Raw genomic sequence first — 17448 nt, 5'->3', positions numbered from 1 at the left:
GGGAGAAAAAAAAAAGGCTTCAATCCCCCCAAGCAAAAGAGAGAGCTCTGAAATTCCTTCATATTGCTGTTATTTACCCCCCAAGATATGTTCGACTCCAGGATTTTCTTCAATTCGGCGTCTAACACTGCTGCTGCGAGGAATGTCCCTGGAAGGGGAGGAGGTAATTATGGCTATTAGTGCTGCGAGCCCGGCCTCAACCTTGGTCACTCGCAGGCTTTTAGGGTTAAAATAGCCCTCACCTCTGACCCCTCCGGAGCAAAGTTGTAGCTATCGCCACAAGTTGGGCCAAAGTTTTCAAATCCAGGGCTGGGCAACACCGGAGGGGGGAAACTTCTCCCTGGAATTATTTTTGGTTGGGATTTAAATCATCTTTAGTCTATTTAATTGCCTTTCCCTCCTCCTTTTGCCAAACAATCCCTTCCGGAAAGGTGGGGGGGGGATCTCCAGATGCCCTGCTTCCACTACCTTTCCATTTAGGTTTAATTTGGCAGATTGTTTTCAAGCATGAAAATGGTTATCATCAAACTGAATTACTAGGTCATCCTTTCATCCACGGATCTCAAGAATAAATGGGGGGTGGGGGGTGGGGGGGTGTACTCCCCCCTTTAGGCTTTCCCCACCATGACCCCTTCAGCTTTGCAGAAAAGGAGCGTTTGGAAAAGGGGAGAAAGGACGAAAAGCTTGAATTTGCCTCCCGTGCTTCCTGCGCACCTTCCCGATCCTCCTCTGCAAGGGGGGATTTTGGAGCTCGGGGCGGGGGGGCTGCAAAGCGAGGAGAGGAGGGAGCCCACAGATGCAATTGCCCCTCTGGCAATAATAAAAATTCATTCAAGTGGGCTATGTCTCCATCTTCCATGTACTGATTAGACTTAACAAGAGTGGAAACTTGTGTAGACCATATTTATGGTATTAACGAGCAGTTAAAAGATTTATCCTTCTTCTGATCAATATTGTTCGTGCCCGGCCCCCCCCCCGCCCGCCCGCCCCGGCCCTCCCCGAAGGCTGCAATGACAATCGCCTTCATACTTTTCCATCACCGATCGAGGTGGCAAAACCCTTTTGTAATTTTCATTAGCCCAGTAAACATGCAATTAACATGCAGCACTGTGGTTAACTTAATTCCTGTTTTAAGGCAAGGACAAGCAAGAAATGGAAGAGCGTTTGTTCCATTTGTCAAGTATGACACACTTCTTACCCTAACAGTTTCTTAAAATAAAAGCTCGGCTCCCCACCACCACGACCACCACCCCTCTTTCCAGAAACCCCCCACACTGATACACACACACACACAAAAAGGAGCAGGAATCCATTAGTTGGAGAGTATTCTCCTGCCAAAGGCGGTATAATGTATTCCAAATTTTCCCAAGCCCTCACTGTACTGGGGTCCCGTTCCCCCACCCACACCCCCCTGGAAGGGGGCTGACGAGCTGATATTTCTCGTGGGTGAAAGATTCAGCCTCCTCCTAACCGTGGCGTTGTGTTTTGTTTTTTTTTTAATAAAATAAAACTAAACGTGCTTCCCATGTCTAAAAGTTGCCATGTTTGTGAAGGGGGTGGGGAAAAATGTCTCCAAGGGTTTCAATTAGCAACAAATGATTATTGCAACGGATTTTTGGTAATGAAAAAATGTGGAGTACCTCTTTGGAGCTGGGATCTCAGGGGCAGTGAAAGAGAGAGAGAGGGGGAGAGGGAGAGAAGGAGAGAGAGAGAAAGAGATTGCTGATTAGCTCGGATTCTTTCCCAACTTGCTTTAGCGTGTGCTTGCGTTCCCTGCCGACCCTACACAGGACACTATATATTTTTTCCCCTTCGGTGCATGTGTTGATAGTTCAGCCTGTAGTTGTTTGCGGTTGGCTTTTTTTTTTTTTTTCTTTTTTTTTTTTCCCTCTGCCGGGGAGGGGGGGAGCTGGGGGAGGGGGGGGGGGCGCTGAAACCGGTCGCATCCATCCTACCCCCACAGTCATTAAGTTAGGAGATTTCCCTCTCTTGGTTTTTTTTTTTTCTCCCCAATTGGAAGGGTGGGTTGTGAATATTTTTCCTTTTTTTTTTTTTTTTTTTTTAAGTCTCGCCTTTCCAGCTCCAAACAAGGTGTAGCGAGACGCTCTTCCTTCTAAGGAATGAAATGAGAGACAAGGATCACTCAAAGACATCTCCTACCTTGGGCTTGGGGATTTTTTCTTAAAGGCGAGGCGCACATTCCTAAGCAGCAATGTACAAAGCCCCCCCTGAAATCTTGTCTGTGTAAAGTTAGAGTGTGTTCAGGATTTTTTTTTTCCTGTCTCCCAAGGCTGATCGCTAATAATACATCGAAAGCACTTCCCTTTAGGTTGTGGGAAATCTATTCCCTTCACCTTGCCTCCTTTTTTCCCCCCCTGAAGGCTGTAACTTTACTTTTTTTTTTTTCCTCTCTCTCTCTCTTTTTTTTTTTTTTTTAATCAGTTTGCACAATCGCTTAGATAAACACCAAGAAGGAGACTTCTCTTTAATTACCCAACGCACATCTTTCTGGGGGGCAAACAGCGGTCTGATTTTTTTTTTGTTTGTTTGTTTCACCTGCCAAACTAAAGGAGAGGTAGAAAAAGGAAGATGCAAGCGATTTGGGACCTTGAACAAGGCAAATATGGTTTTGGTATGTTTACTTATAGTTTTTTTTCTTCTTCTTTGACACTTTTTTTCGGGCAATGTGTTGTGATTCTTGTGTTTCTCTTTTAAGGAAAACAAAAAATCCAAAAAAGCAAATGTTAGCTAACGTACGTCTTAAACGATCGTTTCTAAGGTTACGTGGGTTGCTCTAAGGAGGGGAAGAGGGGAGGGGGGCAGACCCAAGTATGTGTAATTGCAGCACCATCAGTTAGCACATCCTTTAGCTAAATAAAGCAAGCAGCAAACAAACAAACAAGCGACCAAACCCAACGACCGGAATCGGCTTCCAGGTCCGAGGCAAAGCGCCTCAAAGTCATTTCCAAAGCAGCGTCCCGGAGACAGAGCCCGGTGGCAGCCGCCCCTGCCTGGGCTCCGGGCTGCTCGGGGGGAGCGGCGGACTGACCTGCTCGGGAGGGTGGGGAGGGGAGGACGAGTCTCTTAACTTAAGTGATAGGTATTAAACTGCACGGAATTGTGTCGCCGCGTGCAGCTGGCAGCATTTATTTAAGGAAGGGGGGAAGGAAAAAAAAAAAAAAAAAGGTCGGTGGTGAAGGTATAGCGCCGAGATCCCCTCTCCCCCTCCGGTCCCTTCTCCGGCTAAGCAAGTACAATGGAAAGAAGCTGGAATATACTCACCATCCGAAGGTGTGGTTGGCAGTTCGGCTGAGGCTTTAAGGCAATTATTTATCCTTTTTTTTTTTTTTTTTTTTTAAAGTATTACTGCAAAAGACGTAGATCTGACTTTAAGCAGCAAAAGTGTTTTGCTCTGACAACAGCATGCGAGGCACGGTTCCTCGTTTAAAAAAAAATAATCACAAAACAGGATTCTCTCCCCCCCCCCCCCCCCAATCCCTTACCACTGTCCCTTAAAAATACCTATTCAGTACAGCGCCCGCAGAAACCCTGATGCAGAAATCTTATAGTCCGGTCTAGGAGCGCCCAAGCCAATTAATTTTAAATCCTTAGGAATTAATCAGATTAAAATGTACAGAAGTTTCATTCTCGTATGCATACGTGAGCCAAAAGTCGTTTCCCTTTAAGAGATCCTTTTCTTTTAAAGTTGGATTTTAGGCAGATGAGGGACTTACACTAGGGGGCAGCCGGATACTGTACTTGCTCCAATCTTCAGCAATTTTTTTTCCTCTCTCCCAGCATATGCTCTGATTTAGCACTGTAAATTTTTCAGAGGACCCAACTCTGACAGCCCCTGGTGATTTTCAAAGTACCACAAGCCAGTGGTTAAAAATTGCATTGACTTGGAAGTTCAGAGGCACACAATAGGAGCCACTTTCCCTATTCATGGAACTTCAGTGTGGTGGAAGAGAAAAACACACACATACTACATTGAGGGAGAAGAGGAATTCATTGAATTCTGTTAGACGTAACTGCTTTCCACTGAGTTCAGAGCGAAACTCGGTATTTGTTCGATGCTGTATTCATATTGCGATTTAATCTAGAAAGAATTAGATGACTGTTAGGCAGCTTTCTGCCAGGAAAGCAGCTTCCCCCTCCTTCCTCCTCTTTTTTTAAAACCTAAAGATTTACACGGGTTCTATCCCCAACTCTATTTTAGCAAAATAAATCCTTCCACTCCCTCTCATTAAAATAAATTTACATCTGCAGTAAAATGGCAGGAGGGATACATCTGTTTATTTGGAAAACCAATACGGTCTTACTTTTAAAACAGAGCATTCCTATTGTCATTAGGCTCGGGGAAGGACAGTTGAAAATATCCCCCTTCTTTGCGAGGCGCTCAGGTTTCCAGCATTATTTAGCGAAATTAGCTGCAGTTCATTTTTACATTCATCTGTTCTGCCTCAACCCACTCGCACGGGTGTTTTCAAATAAATAGCAAAGCATCTAATGGTGCTAATAGATGTTATATTGCTGCATCCCTCGAAGAGCAAATAGTTAATCTGGGGCATTCTTCATTAATGCTTGAGCAATCAGCGTATACGGCGGCTTTTAAGCGTATATCAATGGCTTTTCATTTTTACGATCGTACGTTCAAACTATTAATATTGCACGTCCTGTTAAAACCGCTTTCTCTTCTGATTTCTGCATTTGTTAAGACGGCATTAATGTTTTTTCATATGGTGAATTAATCTTGTTTACTTTGTCAGGTTCGAGACAGGAAAGGTTAGTGTTGGGTTGGTTTTGTTTTGCTGGGGGTTTTGGTCGGTTGTTTTTTTGGGGTTGTGGGGGTTTTGGTGGGGTCTTTCCCCCCTCAGGAAATTCAACATCAGCAGCCATCTATGACCGTTCTGCATTTTGAACCCCTACCTTCTCCCACCCTCCCCGAAAGGTGACCTGATCGGCTCTGGGTTATTTGGAAATCGGGAGGCAGTTGCCCACATTTTAACGGGGAAGGATTCCTTTCCCCCCTTCCGTCTTCCCAGTCTCTCCTGGTCCCTGGTTTCGGGGGAAGGTTATATTTGCTCCGTCAGGATCAATGGGAATGCCGCAGCCTTGTCTTTGAAATTGAGCCGCAGCACATCTTCGCTCGTGGGGTCTCCACACCCCGAGTTTCCAGGCAGGACACTGACAAGTCTGGGTGCTTTGTACAACTTTCCCATCACCCCAGCACCTGCGGCTTTAGCCACATATATTATTTCTGCGGCAGAAGGGGGTGTGCATGTGGCAACATGAAAAACTGTGTGTGAGGAGGTGAGGGGCAATTAATCCTCCGCAGAGTCGCGCACAGGTCTGTGTCCCCACGGCCCCGCTCGATGACCGGCTCGACCGTGAGCTGCACGCTGTGCTGGCGCAGGAGCACCGGCCGGGCGCCCCGCTGGCTCTTTAACGTGTTTTCCTTTGTATGTGTCCGTGCCCCCGCCTGCTCGGGTGTCCTTTGGCCATTTCACCGGGAGATGAACTCCAAGCCCCGGTGCCGCTGCCCGGTGGCTGTATTCAGCGGGAAATAAACAACTATCCCCGCGTACTTAGATCGGTTACCTATTCAGCGGTGCTCCCACTACAGCACTGAGGTTGTGTTACCGTGTCACGGTACGTGTGATCTAAAAAAAAAATAAAATAAAAACCCGAATCCCCAAAATAAAGTTACGGGGGCTGAGGTGAGCCGCGCCGGCGCGATGCCGCGGAGGCTGCGAGGGCAGAGACACGGGTGTCACGGTGCCGGCAGGCGTTGCGGGTCGGTTCCACGGCCGTGCCCGGGGGAAGGGGTAGACGGTGTCCGCTGTGAAGCCGCGGGAGAGGAGGCGCCGGCGCGGCGGGCGCAGGTCGGGAGGAGCGGCCGTGCCCCGCTGCCGCGCCAGGGCCGGGCGAGTGGCCGGTCCCGGGGCGCGGGGGGACGCTCCGCACTCCGCGGAGCGCCCGGGGCGAGCGCAGGTGCCGCGGCCCAACGGCCCCCTCCGCAGCGAGGCCGAGGGGGGTTCGGGCACCGCCGCCCCCGGCCGCAGCGCCCGGCGGGACACCCCGTACTTGCGCAGCCCTGCCCCTCACGGGGAGACGGCGGCCACCCCCCTCCCCCAGGCGGCGGCGGTCGCTCGGGTTTGGTTTATTCAGTGGAGTTTTACCTCGGTTTAGCGTCAGTTTTCTGATTTTCACCCGCCGCCGCCCCCCTTCACGACCCGCCGGGGCCGTGCCCCGGCAGGCGGCCCCCCAGGTGAGGCGGCGGCGCTGCGCTCCGCTCGCCGGGATGGCCGTAACCCTTCGCCCCGGCGGGGTGGGGAGCGCGGCGAGGGGACGCGGGGTGAGGAGCGGAGAGAGCGAGGAGCGCGGCGCGGGGTGCGCGGGGGGACGCCCCGGCCCCGGCCCCCGTGGCGGCGGCCAGCGGCGGGGCAGCGCCTGCCTCTAGGACCGCGCGGGCGGCGGCGGCGGCCATGGCAGGCCGCGCAGGGCGTCGCGGCCCAATGAGGGCCGAGGGGCGGGGCGCGAGCTTTTGACCAGTCAAACGCCGGTCGGGTTGCCTTATAAGGCGCGCGGTCGCCATGGCAACGTGCGCTAAGTTGCAGCAGTCGTGTCAAAGTTCACTCTCCCGCCAGCGGGGCGAGCGGCCGGCGGGGAGCGCGCTCGCCACTCGGCCCACACGCCGCCCGCCCGCGCCGCCGCGCCCCGCCCCGCCCCGCCCCTCCCGCCGCCGGGGGGCCGCTGCCTTTTTTTTTTTTTTTTTTTTTTTGGGGGGGGGGGGGGGGGAAGGGCTGGCGCTCTCCCCCCCGCTCTCCCCGCGGTGATTTTCCCCTCTCCCCCCCCGGCTGAGGAGCGATGCTGCGCGCTGGGTTATGATCCTTCCCTCTCTCCCTCCTCCTCCTCCTCTCCTCCTCCTCCTCCTCCTCCTCCTCCTCCTCCTCCCGCTCCCCTCTTTTATCATCCTGGCTGGCTGGGCGCTGCGCTGGCGAGTTGACTCCTTCCCTCCCCCCCGCCCCGCGGCCCCCCTCCCCCCGCCCGCGCCGTGAGCACCGGCGGCGCGGAGGCGAGAGCCCACTTGCGAGGCGGCAGAAGCAGCATAAGGCAGCGCGGCGGCGGCGGCGGCGGCGGCGGCGGCGGCGGCAGCACCCGAGCGGTGGCGGCGGCGGGAGCGGCGGCGGGAGCGGCGGCGGGGACACGGCGCGGCGGGAGCGGCGAACCGACTGAGCGGGGCAGAGCGGAGCGCAGCGCAGCGCGGCGGGGACGGAGAGGAGGAACAAATAAACAATCATAATAATAACAATTAATAATAATAACAATAATAATAATAATTAAAAAAAAGCGAGGAGAGGAGGAGGAGGAGGAAAAAAACCCAACAGCCAGCCCCCCCACCCCCGAGCCCAAAAGAGGGAGAGAGAGAGAGAAAGAGAGCAGCGCCCGGGCGGAGCGGCGGAGAGGAAGAATTAAAGCGAGCGAAGGAGGGAGGAGAGACAGAGCAGAGAGAGAGAGAGGAGGAAAGAGGAGGAGGAAAAAAAAAAAAAAAAAAAAAGCCCACAAAAACAAAGCGATCGCAGTTGATGTTGCTGCTGCAAGCTGGACTTCCAAAAACTACGGCGAGACCGTCCGCTCTCCGCGCCGAGAAAAGTCTCCTCAGCTGTGCGTGTTTTTTTCCTCTGTGTGTGTAATCTTTAACCTTTTATTCATTCTTATTTTGATGGCTTTCCTGAATGGCTGACTGCGAGCTTCCCTGGACCTGGCCCCCAGACACCCGCCTCTCCTCCTTCAACTACTCTGCTGCAGATCAGCTCTAAGAGAGAGAGAGGGAGATCTTTGAAGAGATTTTTTTTTTTTCCTCCTCTCTCTCTCTCTCTCTCCCCCTCTCTCCCCCACCCCCACCACCCCTTTACTTTGCTCTCCTGGAGCCCAGACAATCGACTCGCAACTCGCCCCCCCCGCACACACACCTCCATCGCCCCGTGCTTCTGCACCTTCGCCGGTACCGGGAGATCCCCCCCACCCCGACCCTCCTAAAAAAAAAAAAAAAAAGGGGGGGGGGGCAAAACAACAAAAGAGAGAGGGGGAAAGAGAGAGAGAGAGAGGGGAGGGGGGGGAAAAAAGACTGCTGCAAAGCTGATCTGAAAAGCAAAGCAAACAAACTTTGAAAATAAAGGGGGAACAGGAAGTTTGGCAACGGTGTCCAATAGATATGGCAATGGTAGTCGGTGCGTGGCGAGACCCCCAGGACGATGTGCCCGGAGCTCAGGGAACGCAGCCTTCGCAAGCCCCGCCGGTGCAGGGACCCCCGGCCGGGGCCCCGCACACCCCACAGACCCCGGGGCCCGGGGGCCCTCCCAGTACGCCAGCCCAGACCAACCCGCCAAGCCAGCAGAACCAAGGAGACAAACAGCAGCAGCAGCAGCACATTGAATGTGTGGTTTGTGGGGACAAGTCTAGTGGCAAACATTATGGCCAGTTTACCTGCGAGGGTTGCAAGAGTTTCTTCAAGCGGAGTGTAAGGAGGAATCTCAGCTACACTTGTCGTGCCAACAGGAACTGTCCCATTGACCAGCACCACCGCAATCAGTGTCAGTACTGCCGCCTCAAAAAATGCCTCAAAGTTGGCATGAGACGGGAAGGTATTGGGATTTCATTTGTTTTGCAATTTTTTCCACTCGCTGCGTTTTGGGTTTTGGTTTGGTTTTTTTTTGTTGTTGTTGTTGTTGTTTTGTTGTTTGGGGTTGTTTTTTTTTATTCTTCTTTTTATTTTTCACCTCCCTCCCCAAACCCCAACCAGAACCTTTCCTCGCCCCCCTCCTCCCACCCCCACCCCCGAATAAACAGACAGAAACTTTCTGGTAATGAAAGAAAGAGGTGTTGGAGAGGGTGGGCAGGGGAGGCAGGGGCTCTTGCATGCTCTCTCCTGCACTCGTAATTGATTTGTGTTTGTTTTGATTTTGCTGATGGAGGTTTATTGGAAGTGGATTTTTAGTTTCACGCTGCTTAGGAGCGAGATGATTATTCTGACGTGCGGTTACTTTTCCTTCATGTTTCCTCCTGCATGTTCAGCGTTAGCCCCCGTCCCCCGAGCAGCTCTGTCTCTGTGTGTGGTGTGTGTGTCCCTGTGCGTGTGTGTACACACACACGGAGCCTCACGAGATGCACACACACAGACAGACAGACAATATATATATATATCCTCCAGCACCCTGCCTTAGATTGCAATTTTACACAGGCGGTTCAAATTACTATTACAATGGGACTCACCCTACCGAGGCTCTACAGCACTCCACTGTGGATTCCCAGCCGGATTTTTCCTCCTTTAAAAATATATATACATACACACATCTCCGCGCGTGTGCATCTCTAGCTACACGTTGCCGTGTGCCTGCCTTTCCTGATTGTTATTATCTCACTTTTCTCTTCTTATTTTCGTGTCCCTCCGGGAGAGGCAGGAGGAGGTAGAAGGGACGGGTTGGGGGGGGGAAGGAGCAGCCCAGAAGTAAGTGTGGGGTGCTCGGGTCTCTGGAAGTCGAGTCTTTGTGATATAAAATTAGACGAGAAATGTGAGCCTGCAGTTTTCCAGTGCATGCTCTGTGTCTGGACGCTGCTATGTAGGTTAAGGGTTAGGGGGCTTGGGACTCGCTGGGCTCCTCTCTTTGTGTTTCTGCAAGAGTAACTAACCTTGTAATACATGCGATAACAAATATAAATCAAGCACATTTTTAGGCGTTCTCCCTTCTCGCCGTCTCTCTGCCTCTGAGCCCTTTTTCTCGCTCCTTTTTCTCTCGCTGTCACCGTGTAAATTTATTAACAAAATGAAAGGCCCACTTTCCATGGGCAGCTGAGGAAGGTGCCTTTGGATAATGCCCCCAGCCTCACCAGGGGACCTGCTGGGGATGTTGTGGGGTGATCTCGCCTCCTTTGATATTTTTTAAGAAGGGGGGTGGGGGTGGGGTGGTATATAATAGTAGCAGCAACAATATATTCAGGGGGTGAGAAACGCGTGTGGGACCAGTGCCGGGGATTTTGAACTGAAGTGTTTCTTCCCTCTCCCCCCTCCCTCCCCATCCCGCTCCCCCAGCCTCGAATCAATAAGCTGTTTTAGGTGTAATGAAGAAAAATACTCGGGCACACAAAGACGTATCCTGCATCTCTTGAAGGAGGGGTGGCGGTGGAGGTGGAGGGGGGAATAACTGAATTGTGGTATGTTTTGGGAAGTGAGGATCTCGGGCTCCTTCAGGCAGTGCTGGCCGAGCGGACAGCATTGCTCAGCTTTTATTGTTGCTTTTACTTGACCCGGGAACTGTGGAGCCTTAAAACAGGGGTACGGGCTGAACTCTGACTGGAAAAATGCATGTTCCCCCTTAAGCTGACTTGGTACGGTGTCACACACGCACGCAGAAGCACACAAAGCAGGCTGTATTTGAACGGATGGTTGCAATTCAGATATTAATAGCTGTAGTTTCTTCTTTATTTACTGCAGCGGTCCAGAGGGGCAGAATGCCACCCACACAGCCAACTCATGGTCAGTTCGCCTTGACAAACGGGGACCCTCTCAACTGCCATTCCTACCTATCCGGATATATCTCCCTTCTTCTGAGAGCAGAGCCCTACCCCACCTCCCGCTTTGGCAGTCAGTGCATGCAACCCAACAACATCATGGGCATCGAGAACATTTGTGAACTGGCAGCTAGGATGCTCTTCAGCGCGGTGGAGTGGGCCAGGAATATCCCCTTCTTCCCAGACCTCCAGATCACAGACCAGGTGGCCCTCCTGAGGCTGACCTGGAGCGAGTTATTTGTCCTCAACGCTGCCCAGTGCTCCATGCCCCTCCACGTAGCTCCGCTCCTGGCAGCTGCTGGCCTCCACGCTTCGCCAATGTCTGCTGACCGAGTGGTCGCCTTTATGGACCACATACGAATCTTCCAAGAGCAAGTAGAAAAACTGAAAGCATTGCATGTCGACTCTGCAGAATATAGCTGTTTAAAGGCCATAGTCCTCTTCACCTCAGGTAGGCAGCATTTCTTTGCTCTTCCTTTTTCCTTCCCTGGGCCCCCTGCCCCCTGCCTCCCTGAGAACTGTTTGCTCTTGCAAAGTGTTATTGCCTGCACCCCATCACTGCTCCCTAGCCCCCCTGAGAACCAGTGTGGTCTCTTTCCTTTTAGGAAACGGTGCCCTGTGGTCTCCCCTTCAGGGCCTCGGATCTGAGCATCCCATCTTCCAGGGAGTGCAAAATTAAAAAAAAAAAAAAAAAAAAAAAAAAAAGGAAATAAAATACACACACACACAAAAAGGCAACCAAAAAACACCCCAACCCTAGCTGAACAATGCTGGGGATGGGGGAAGAGGGTGCTCGGGGAGAGGCACCCATTCGCCACGAGAGACTGCGCTTTTCCCATTGAAAATAATATTTTATTTAACAGTATAGCTCTGGGTTGTTGCATTTAATGACACGCATCCGAACAGCAGCAAAATCTGTTTGATGTTGTTAAATACAAGTCGTCCTATCAGTGAAACCACTTTAAAAAGAGGATCATTTTATGGGCAGCCAGGAAGGGAAAAAAGCCCTGCAGGATTAAAAATTGAATTAAAAAAAAAAAGTTAAATGCGCAAAGCTGAGTTTAAAATATGTTCCCTGCCATCTCATAAAATAAAATAAATCAACTTTCCAAAGAGCTGTCTCTGATTTAAACAGAATGTGGCAGTGAGCAGTTCTGTGTCATTTAAGCTAAGGGGAAAAGTTTGCATTTGTACCCAGCAGGAACTGCATAGTCGAAAGCGAGTAGCGGGTGCGAAAAGATCATTACCATAAGTAGACAGGGATAGTATGAAAAAGTAAGAGGAGACTGAAGCTGCCGCTCTGCAGTGTAATTCCGGGGTGGCACAGCCATGCCTCTCCCGAGGAAAAGACCTCGAGGTGTTTCTTAGATAATCAAAGGGGGGTGGGGGGGGTGGGGGGGGATATGTGTCAACTTTTGCTGCCTAGAAATAGTGCATGAGTTATAAAGCAATAATTGAGTGCGTTGTGAAATCTAATTAGCTTGCACTAGAGTTTAACCTGGGTGAGTAATAATCCTGATATTAACTCTGGAGGCTAAATTTTTTTTTTTTTTTTGAGGAAAAAAAAACCTGCTTGCTAATTTGTGCAATACGTTATCTCAGATTGCTAACTTTAAGGCTGCATTGGCAAGGCAATGTGCTGGAGCCCTAGAAGTTTTGGGATTAAGTTTAAAAATACCTATATTTCTTCTATAACTCATTTGAAAGCTTGGGAAAGTGGCCACGCGATAAACATATGAATGGAAGCAGGACCTGTAAAATAATTACTCATCGGAGTTTTTTAAAGCCTGATATCAGGAAACAGGAAAAAAATGTAGTTTATGTGGGAAAAGAAGGGCTCACAATCCGTTCCTTGTTGTGTTAAAGGGGGTCTGGGGAACGAAGTCATTTTCTGGACTTTGTCCAGGTTCTGGGTCGTGACCTAAACTTCCTTTTATATATTATTGCTTTACACATAAAAAACTTCTCTTTTTTTTTTTTTCCTCCCCCCCCAAATTACTCATGCTAAAGTCCTAAGGTGATCAATGAGCAGGGTGCATCTAGCCACAGGGAGACAGAGATCCCGAGTGGGAAGGGGTGTACGGGGGGTGCTTATTTTATTTTTCCATCGTTTTCTTAGGATGTATTTTCCTCTCCCTCGTTCAAACACTCGGTAAGGATCCCACACACGCTCACATCCCTCCCCAGCCCCTGGCCAGATCACACCCACACCGAGGAGTTTATTTCCAATCCTGCCTTTTCTCCCAAATCACTTTTTTTTTATTATTTTTTTTATTTTTTAGCCTTCTGAGAAAACAATCGTCCGATCCTGTCGTAACTGTTTAATTTATTACTATTTTCAAAATGTGAGGCCTGGCGTGTAAATTGCCTCCCAACTAGATAAACGTTTCTTGTTATCTGATTCAGGGGAAGATAGCCGCATGCAAAAAAAAAAAAAATAAAATAAATAGGGTGATGCGTGCAGCTTCTGCAGCACCCCAATAACGCTCCCTGATGTAAAGCAGACGCACATAGATGCATATAATGTTTGCTGCAGCCTCTTTTAAGAGAAAAAAAAAAATCTGGGTTCTAATGACTCGCAGAATATGCATGTGTTAGCCCTGTGCCTAGGAAAGCCACAGGGAGGTCAGGTCACAACCTGTGCTCTTTCAGCACAGACGTCTCTGATTTAAAGGGAACTTATTGTATTTTAGCGTATCAGGAAAAAAAAGGAAAAAAAAATGTCCAGACCCTATCAGGGAGTTTTCTTCTTGTAAGGGCCTTTAGGTTTAAAAAGAAGAAGAAGAGGAAAAAAAAGAGGGGGGAGTGGAGGGGGGGGAAGAAAGAAAGAGAAAAGAAAAGAGGGGGGAAAAGAAACAGCTCAAATGAACAGAGAGATCACAGTTTGCATGGCTGCCTCTGAATAGGCTAAACTGACAAGATCAGTTTTAAAGGGCCACTTAAATCAGTTTCAAAGACTGAAGAAAAACGCGTTGTCTTCTTTGGGGGAGAATCTGTTGCTGGATCCGGGGCGCCATTATCTTTGGCTGGGCCAGTTTTTTATTATTATTATGATTTCTATCGCTATTATTAGTGTTTCTTCTCATCACATGGTTAAGTTCTCCCCAATTATTTTCCAAGGGGGGGGGGGGGAGGAGAAATAGTGGCTCCCTTTCCCCCCTTTTGAGTCAAGCCTTCCCTGCCCCCCCAGCCTTTCCCCCTAAAAATATAGATATACAAAATTATGCTTGGCCAGCACCTCCTTGTCAGTCCCTCAGGTCTGTCGGGCCATTAGAAATCTCGACTCTGGGAGCTGTGCTCTGTCCTAAAGGAGACCCTCCAGAAAAGAGAGAGAAATACAAACACACACACATGAGAGAGATTGTCCCTTTTGGTAAAACCTACTTAAACTCTGGGGGGCGAGGTGATGGCGCACGATCTACACTTAATTCTAGCAATAAAAAAGATCAAATTAAAAATTTTAAAAAACCAACAACAACTTTTTAATCTGATGATTGTTTTCTTTTTTTCTTTTCTTTCTTTTCTTTTTTTTTTTTTTTTTTTTAATACACTTTCTTCTAGATGCCTGTGGTCTCTCTGATGTAGCCCATGTTGAAAGTTTACAGGAGAAGTCACAGTGTGCTTTGGAAGAGTATGTTAGGAGCCAGTATCCCAACCAGCCAACACGATTCGGGAAGCTATTACTACGTCTCCCCTCCCTTCGCACTGTCTCCTCTTCTGTCATAGAGCAATTGTTTTTCGTCCGTTTGGTAGGTAAAACCCCCATAGAAACCCTAATCAGGGATATGTTACTGTCTGGCAGCAGTTTTAACTGGCCTTATATGTCCATTCAATAAAATATTCGAGAGAGAAAAAAAAAATTAAAAATTTAAAATTGAAAAGGGAGATGAAAGAGAGTGAAAGGAAAGCAAATGACATTTGGGTTCTGGTTGTTTCTTAAATTTCCTTCTGCTAAGAAAGGATGTAAAAGGATGTTACAAGTTTGCTAAGAGAAGACAGGAAAAAATTAATGGACTGTGAATTAAAAAAAGAGACTGTCAAATGAACTTTTACAGAATGCATTAAAAACTCCCGTGTTGTTCAGAAAAAAAAACTTGCTACTTATCATTTTTTGTAAAAAATAAAAGAGAGAAAGAAAAAAGAAAGAAAGAAAGAAAAAAGAGAAAGAAGAAGAAAAGAAACGATGGTGGGCTTTTTCTTTTTTTCTTTTTTCTTCTTTTTTTTCTTTTTTTGGGGTAAACTTTTTAAAAAAAATCTCGCTTAAAGTGCATTTAAAGGAAATTTGGAGAAAATTAGCAGAACGGAAGAAAGTAAGTCTTTTTTTTCCAAATTATTAATTGTCCTATGTGTCTATGTACCTATAGCTGTTCTTTTTTGTATTTTTCTGGTTTCAAACCAGTTTATTCTGTGGTTCTATAATAATTTTTGATATAACCTTGGCTTCTTTAAAAAAAAAAACACAACTGTGTATCCTTAAAATATATGTTCTGAAAGAATTAAAACTGAGTCCACGAAAGTATCATAGGAAGAAAGGAAAAGAGAAAAAAAAACCCTCAACAACACAATGATGGAAGCGCACTTAAGGTGGTGACCCAAAATCTAGCTTGAAGCTGAGAGAGCTATAATTATATAGACCCGAATGAACCACACGTGTCATATAACTACCCCCAAATCTAGGTTTTTTGATATTTTGGAGAGAAAATGAACTGTGGGGACTTATTATAGGTAGAAGGAATTTGTGTCCAAGACACACTACGGTTTTGATTTTAAAAACAAACAAACAAGCAAAGTGAACTTTTGTAATTTGAATTGGGTTCCACATAGTTCATCATGAATTGTTATTAAACTCCTCTATCTGTTTGTATATTTGCAAGCCCTTTGTATTATAATAATTGTTGATATTTTCCCTTTTTAAAAAATACCATTGAAATCAGCATGACAAAATAACACTGTTGGCACTTATAGATAACGTGATTGATTCAGTATCTTAGAGTTTACAGTTTTGTGTTTTAAAAAACTGAAGGTTTTTTTTTTTTAAGTGCAACATTTCTGTATACTGTAAAAGTTATAATAACTGAACTGTTTGGTCGAGTCTTTGTGTGTTATATTCCAAGGAAAATTGAAAGTATTCAGAAATTAAAATATTATTTGATATCTGAAACTTGTTTGGCTGTCATAAATGTCTTTCAGAAACCACATTACTTCTCTATAGTTTGCAGTCATTTAAGTCCATAGGCAATTGATTTGTTTACTTGTCACAGTAAGTTTGTAGCAGATGTATTGTAGTGTATTTACCTGTTTAATTCCGGGATGGGGGTGGAGGACTTAAGTTCGTGGTTTATCTCTGGTTTTAGGAAGTACTATGCTGAAATGGTAAACCATCAACCCCCATTCATCTAATCCTCCTGTTAATTAAAAATGGATTTTCTGGAAAAAAAAGGCCCTTATTTTTGTCACACTTAAGTGCCTGCGTAGGAAAGGTATTGTTGTGAAAAAGTATTAGAAATCTGGAGATCAGTATCTATTTTATGATCAGAATGGGGCGAAAAATCTTTTGTAAATGTCTGACATACGCGCACAAGATCATTCAAGCAAGGTAATAGCAGTATTGTAAATATAGGTCAGTTGTTTGCAATGAGTTTTCTTTAAGTATGTGTGATTTTTTATAATACTCCGTAGTTGCCATCTATCGTTGTCATTGAGAGGTCTTCAAATGGAGTGGCTTTAGCTTCTAGCACTGAGGAGTCGGTTTTTAATGTATATATACTCTCAAGTGGTTTTTTTTTTACCTTAGACTGTGAAAGCATGACCACAGGTCATCTCTATATTTTACATATGGGATATATGTCTGTATGTATACTTGCATACATACATGCGTAGGCGTCCATGCATCTCTCCCGTGTAGCTGCAGGGCCCTCTCCTGCAGCCCTCGCACCGGCACCGTTCCCACTGATGCGGCGGGGACCTGCCCGGGCGAGTGGCACAGGGTTGGACACACCATTTGTGAATTTAGTGCTATCCCGAGCAGGCAAAAAAAAAAAAAAAAAAAAAAAAAAAAGCTAAAAAGAAAAAAGGGACACCCCCCCCAACAAAACAAAAAACCACCCCAAATCTGAAGGAAGGCAAGATGATGTGGTTTTGCAAGGGGTTGATATTTTGTTTTGTGTGTGTGTGTGTCATTTATTTTTTTCTCTCTCCCCCCACCCCCCCCCACCCGCCCTCCCCTTGGTCTATAGCAGATGCTTTGTATGTGAAAGCTTGCAATTTTGTTCTTGTCTGAGGCTTCCCCCTCTCCCTTTTTACCACACGTAACTACACCATGTTGTGGTTTCACAAAAAGAGGGGGAGAGGGAGGGAGAGAGATCATTCTGCAAAGTCGATTAAACCCTGATCTTTAGTGTGTTCCAGTTAGACACATCTGTACTGGGGGCTGAGGGGCGTATGACTGTGAATTTGAGCAGAGTTTTACATCTGAATCGTGGCTCCTTTTCTATAAATATATAAATATATATAAATATATAAATATACTATTATTGCAGGGGATTGCTGACCTCTAGATTTAGCTTTTTCTATTGCAAGTGCTATCCATGTGAGTGTGTGTGTGTGAAGTTTTTATGCTTACTAAGAACACAGGATCCTGACTTGTTTGTTTTGTGTTAGTTTATTGTAAACAACCATTTGTTGTAAATTGTTATTGGCATTAAATTATAATTTATGATTTTCAAATCCAAAACATTCTCTGCTTTTTATGTTTTAAAGCCTGTAAGCTATCTCTGTATTTATAAGTTTCTTGCAGCGAGCTTTGGTTCACAGAGAATAATAGTAAACAGAAAATGCACCAGGGTTAAATAAAAACACACACACACACACACGCAC

At 47.2% G+C, this 17448-nt stretch overlaps 1 protein-coding gene and 1 long non-coding RNA gene across 9 annotated transcripts in view; one reads left to right on the top strand and one right to left on the bottom strand.

Annotated features, from left to right (window-relative positions):
- Positions 1-6858, bottom strand: part of LOC114015232 (uncharacterized) — a 35867-nt gene extending 29009 nt beyond the window's left edge. For 4 of the 5 annotated variants that reach the window (XR_003559034.2, XR_003559036.2, XR_008733052.1 and 1 more), the window contains exon 1: positions 3283-6858. This is a non-coding gene — a long non-coding RNA (uncharacterized LOC114015232). The remainder of the gene's footprint in view (positions 1-3282) is intronic. The other variant, XR_008733053.1, reaches the window with a different exon arrangement.
- On the top strand, positions 2090-15733 carry NR2F2 (nuclear receptor subfamily 2 group F member 2). Of its 4 annotated transcripts, none has more exons than XM_005436630.3 (3): positions 2090-2632; positions 10496-11023; positions 14134-15733. In XM_005436630.3, exons 1-3 carry the CDS (start codon positions 2590-2592, stop codon positions 14406-14408), a joined length of 846 nt encoding a protein of 281 aa, XP_005436687.1. In that variant the 5' UTR covers positions 2090-2589; the 3' UTR covers positions 14409-15733. The 4 variants fall into 4 exon arrangements, with proteins under 4 accessions (XP_005436687.1, XP_005436686.1, XP_005436683.1 ...); XM_005436629.3 differs by lacking the exon at positions 2090-2632 and adding an exon at positions 7372-7668; XM_005436626.3 differs by lacking the exon at positions 2090-2632 and adding an exon at positions 7372-8648.
- Positions 15734-17448: the final 1715 nt, after the last annotated feature.

This window comes from Falco cherrug, chromosome 7 (genome assembly GCF_023634085.1).
Source record: "Falco cherrug isolate bFalChe1 chromosome 7, bFalChe1.pri, whole genome shotgun sequence".
Classification (NCBI taxonomy): domain Eukaryota; kingdom Metazoa; phylum Chordata; class Aves; order Falconiformes; family Falconidae; genus Falco; species Falco cherrug.
The sequence above is the reverse complement of the archived record's forward strand: the minus strand, read 5'-3'. Positions and strand labels throughout refer to the sequence as shown.

Bases quoted from the DNA above. Each gene is read 5' to 3' on its own strand.
- NR2F2 (XM_005436625.3), top strand. From the start codon at position 8,219: ATGGCAATGGTAGTCGGTGCGTGGCGAGACCCCCAGGACGATGTGCCC. The intron at 8,649-10,474 runs GTATTGGGATTT...TAATAGCTGTAG, and splicing joins AGTTGGCATGAGACGGGAAG to TTTCTTCTTTATTTACTGCA. The intron at 11,024-14,133 runs GTAGGCAGCATT...ACTTTCTTCTAG, and splicing joins CATAGTCCTCTTCACCTCAG to ATGCCTGTGGTCTCTCTGAT.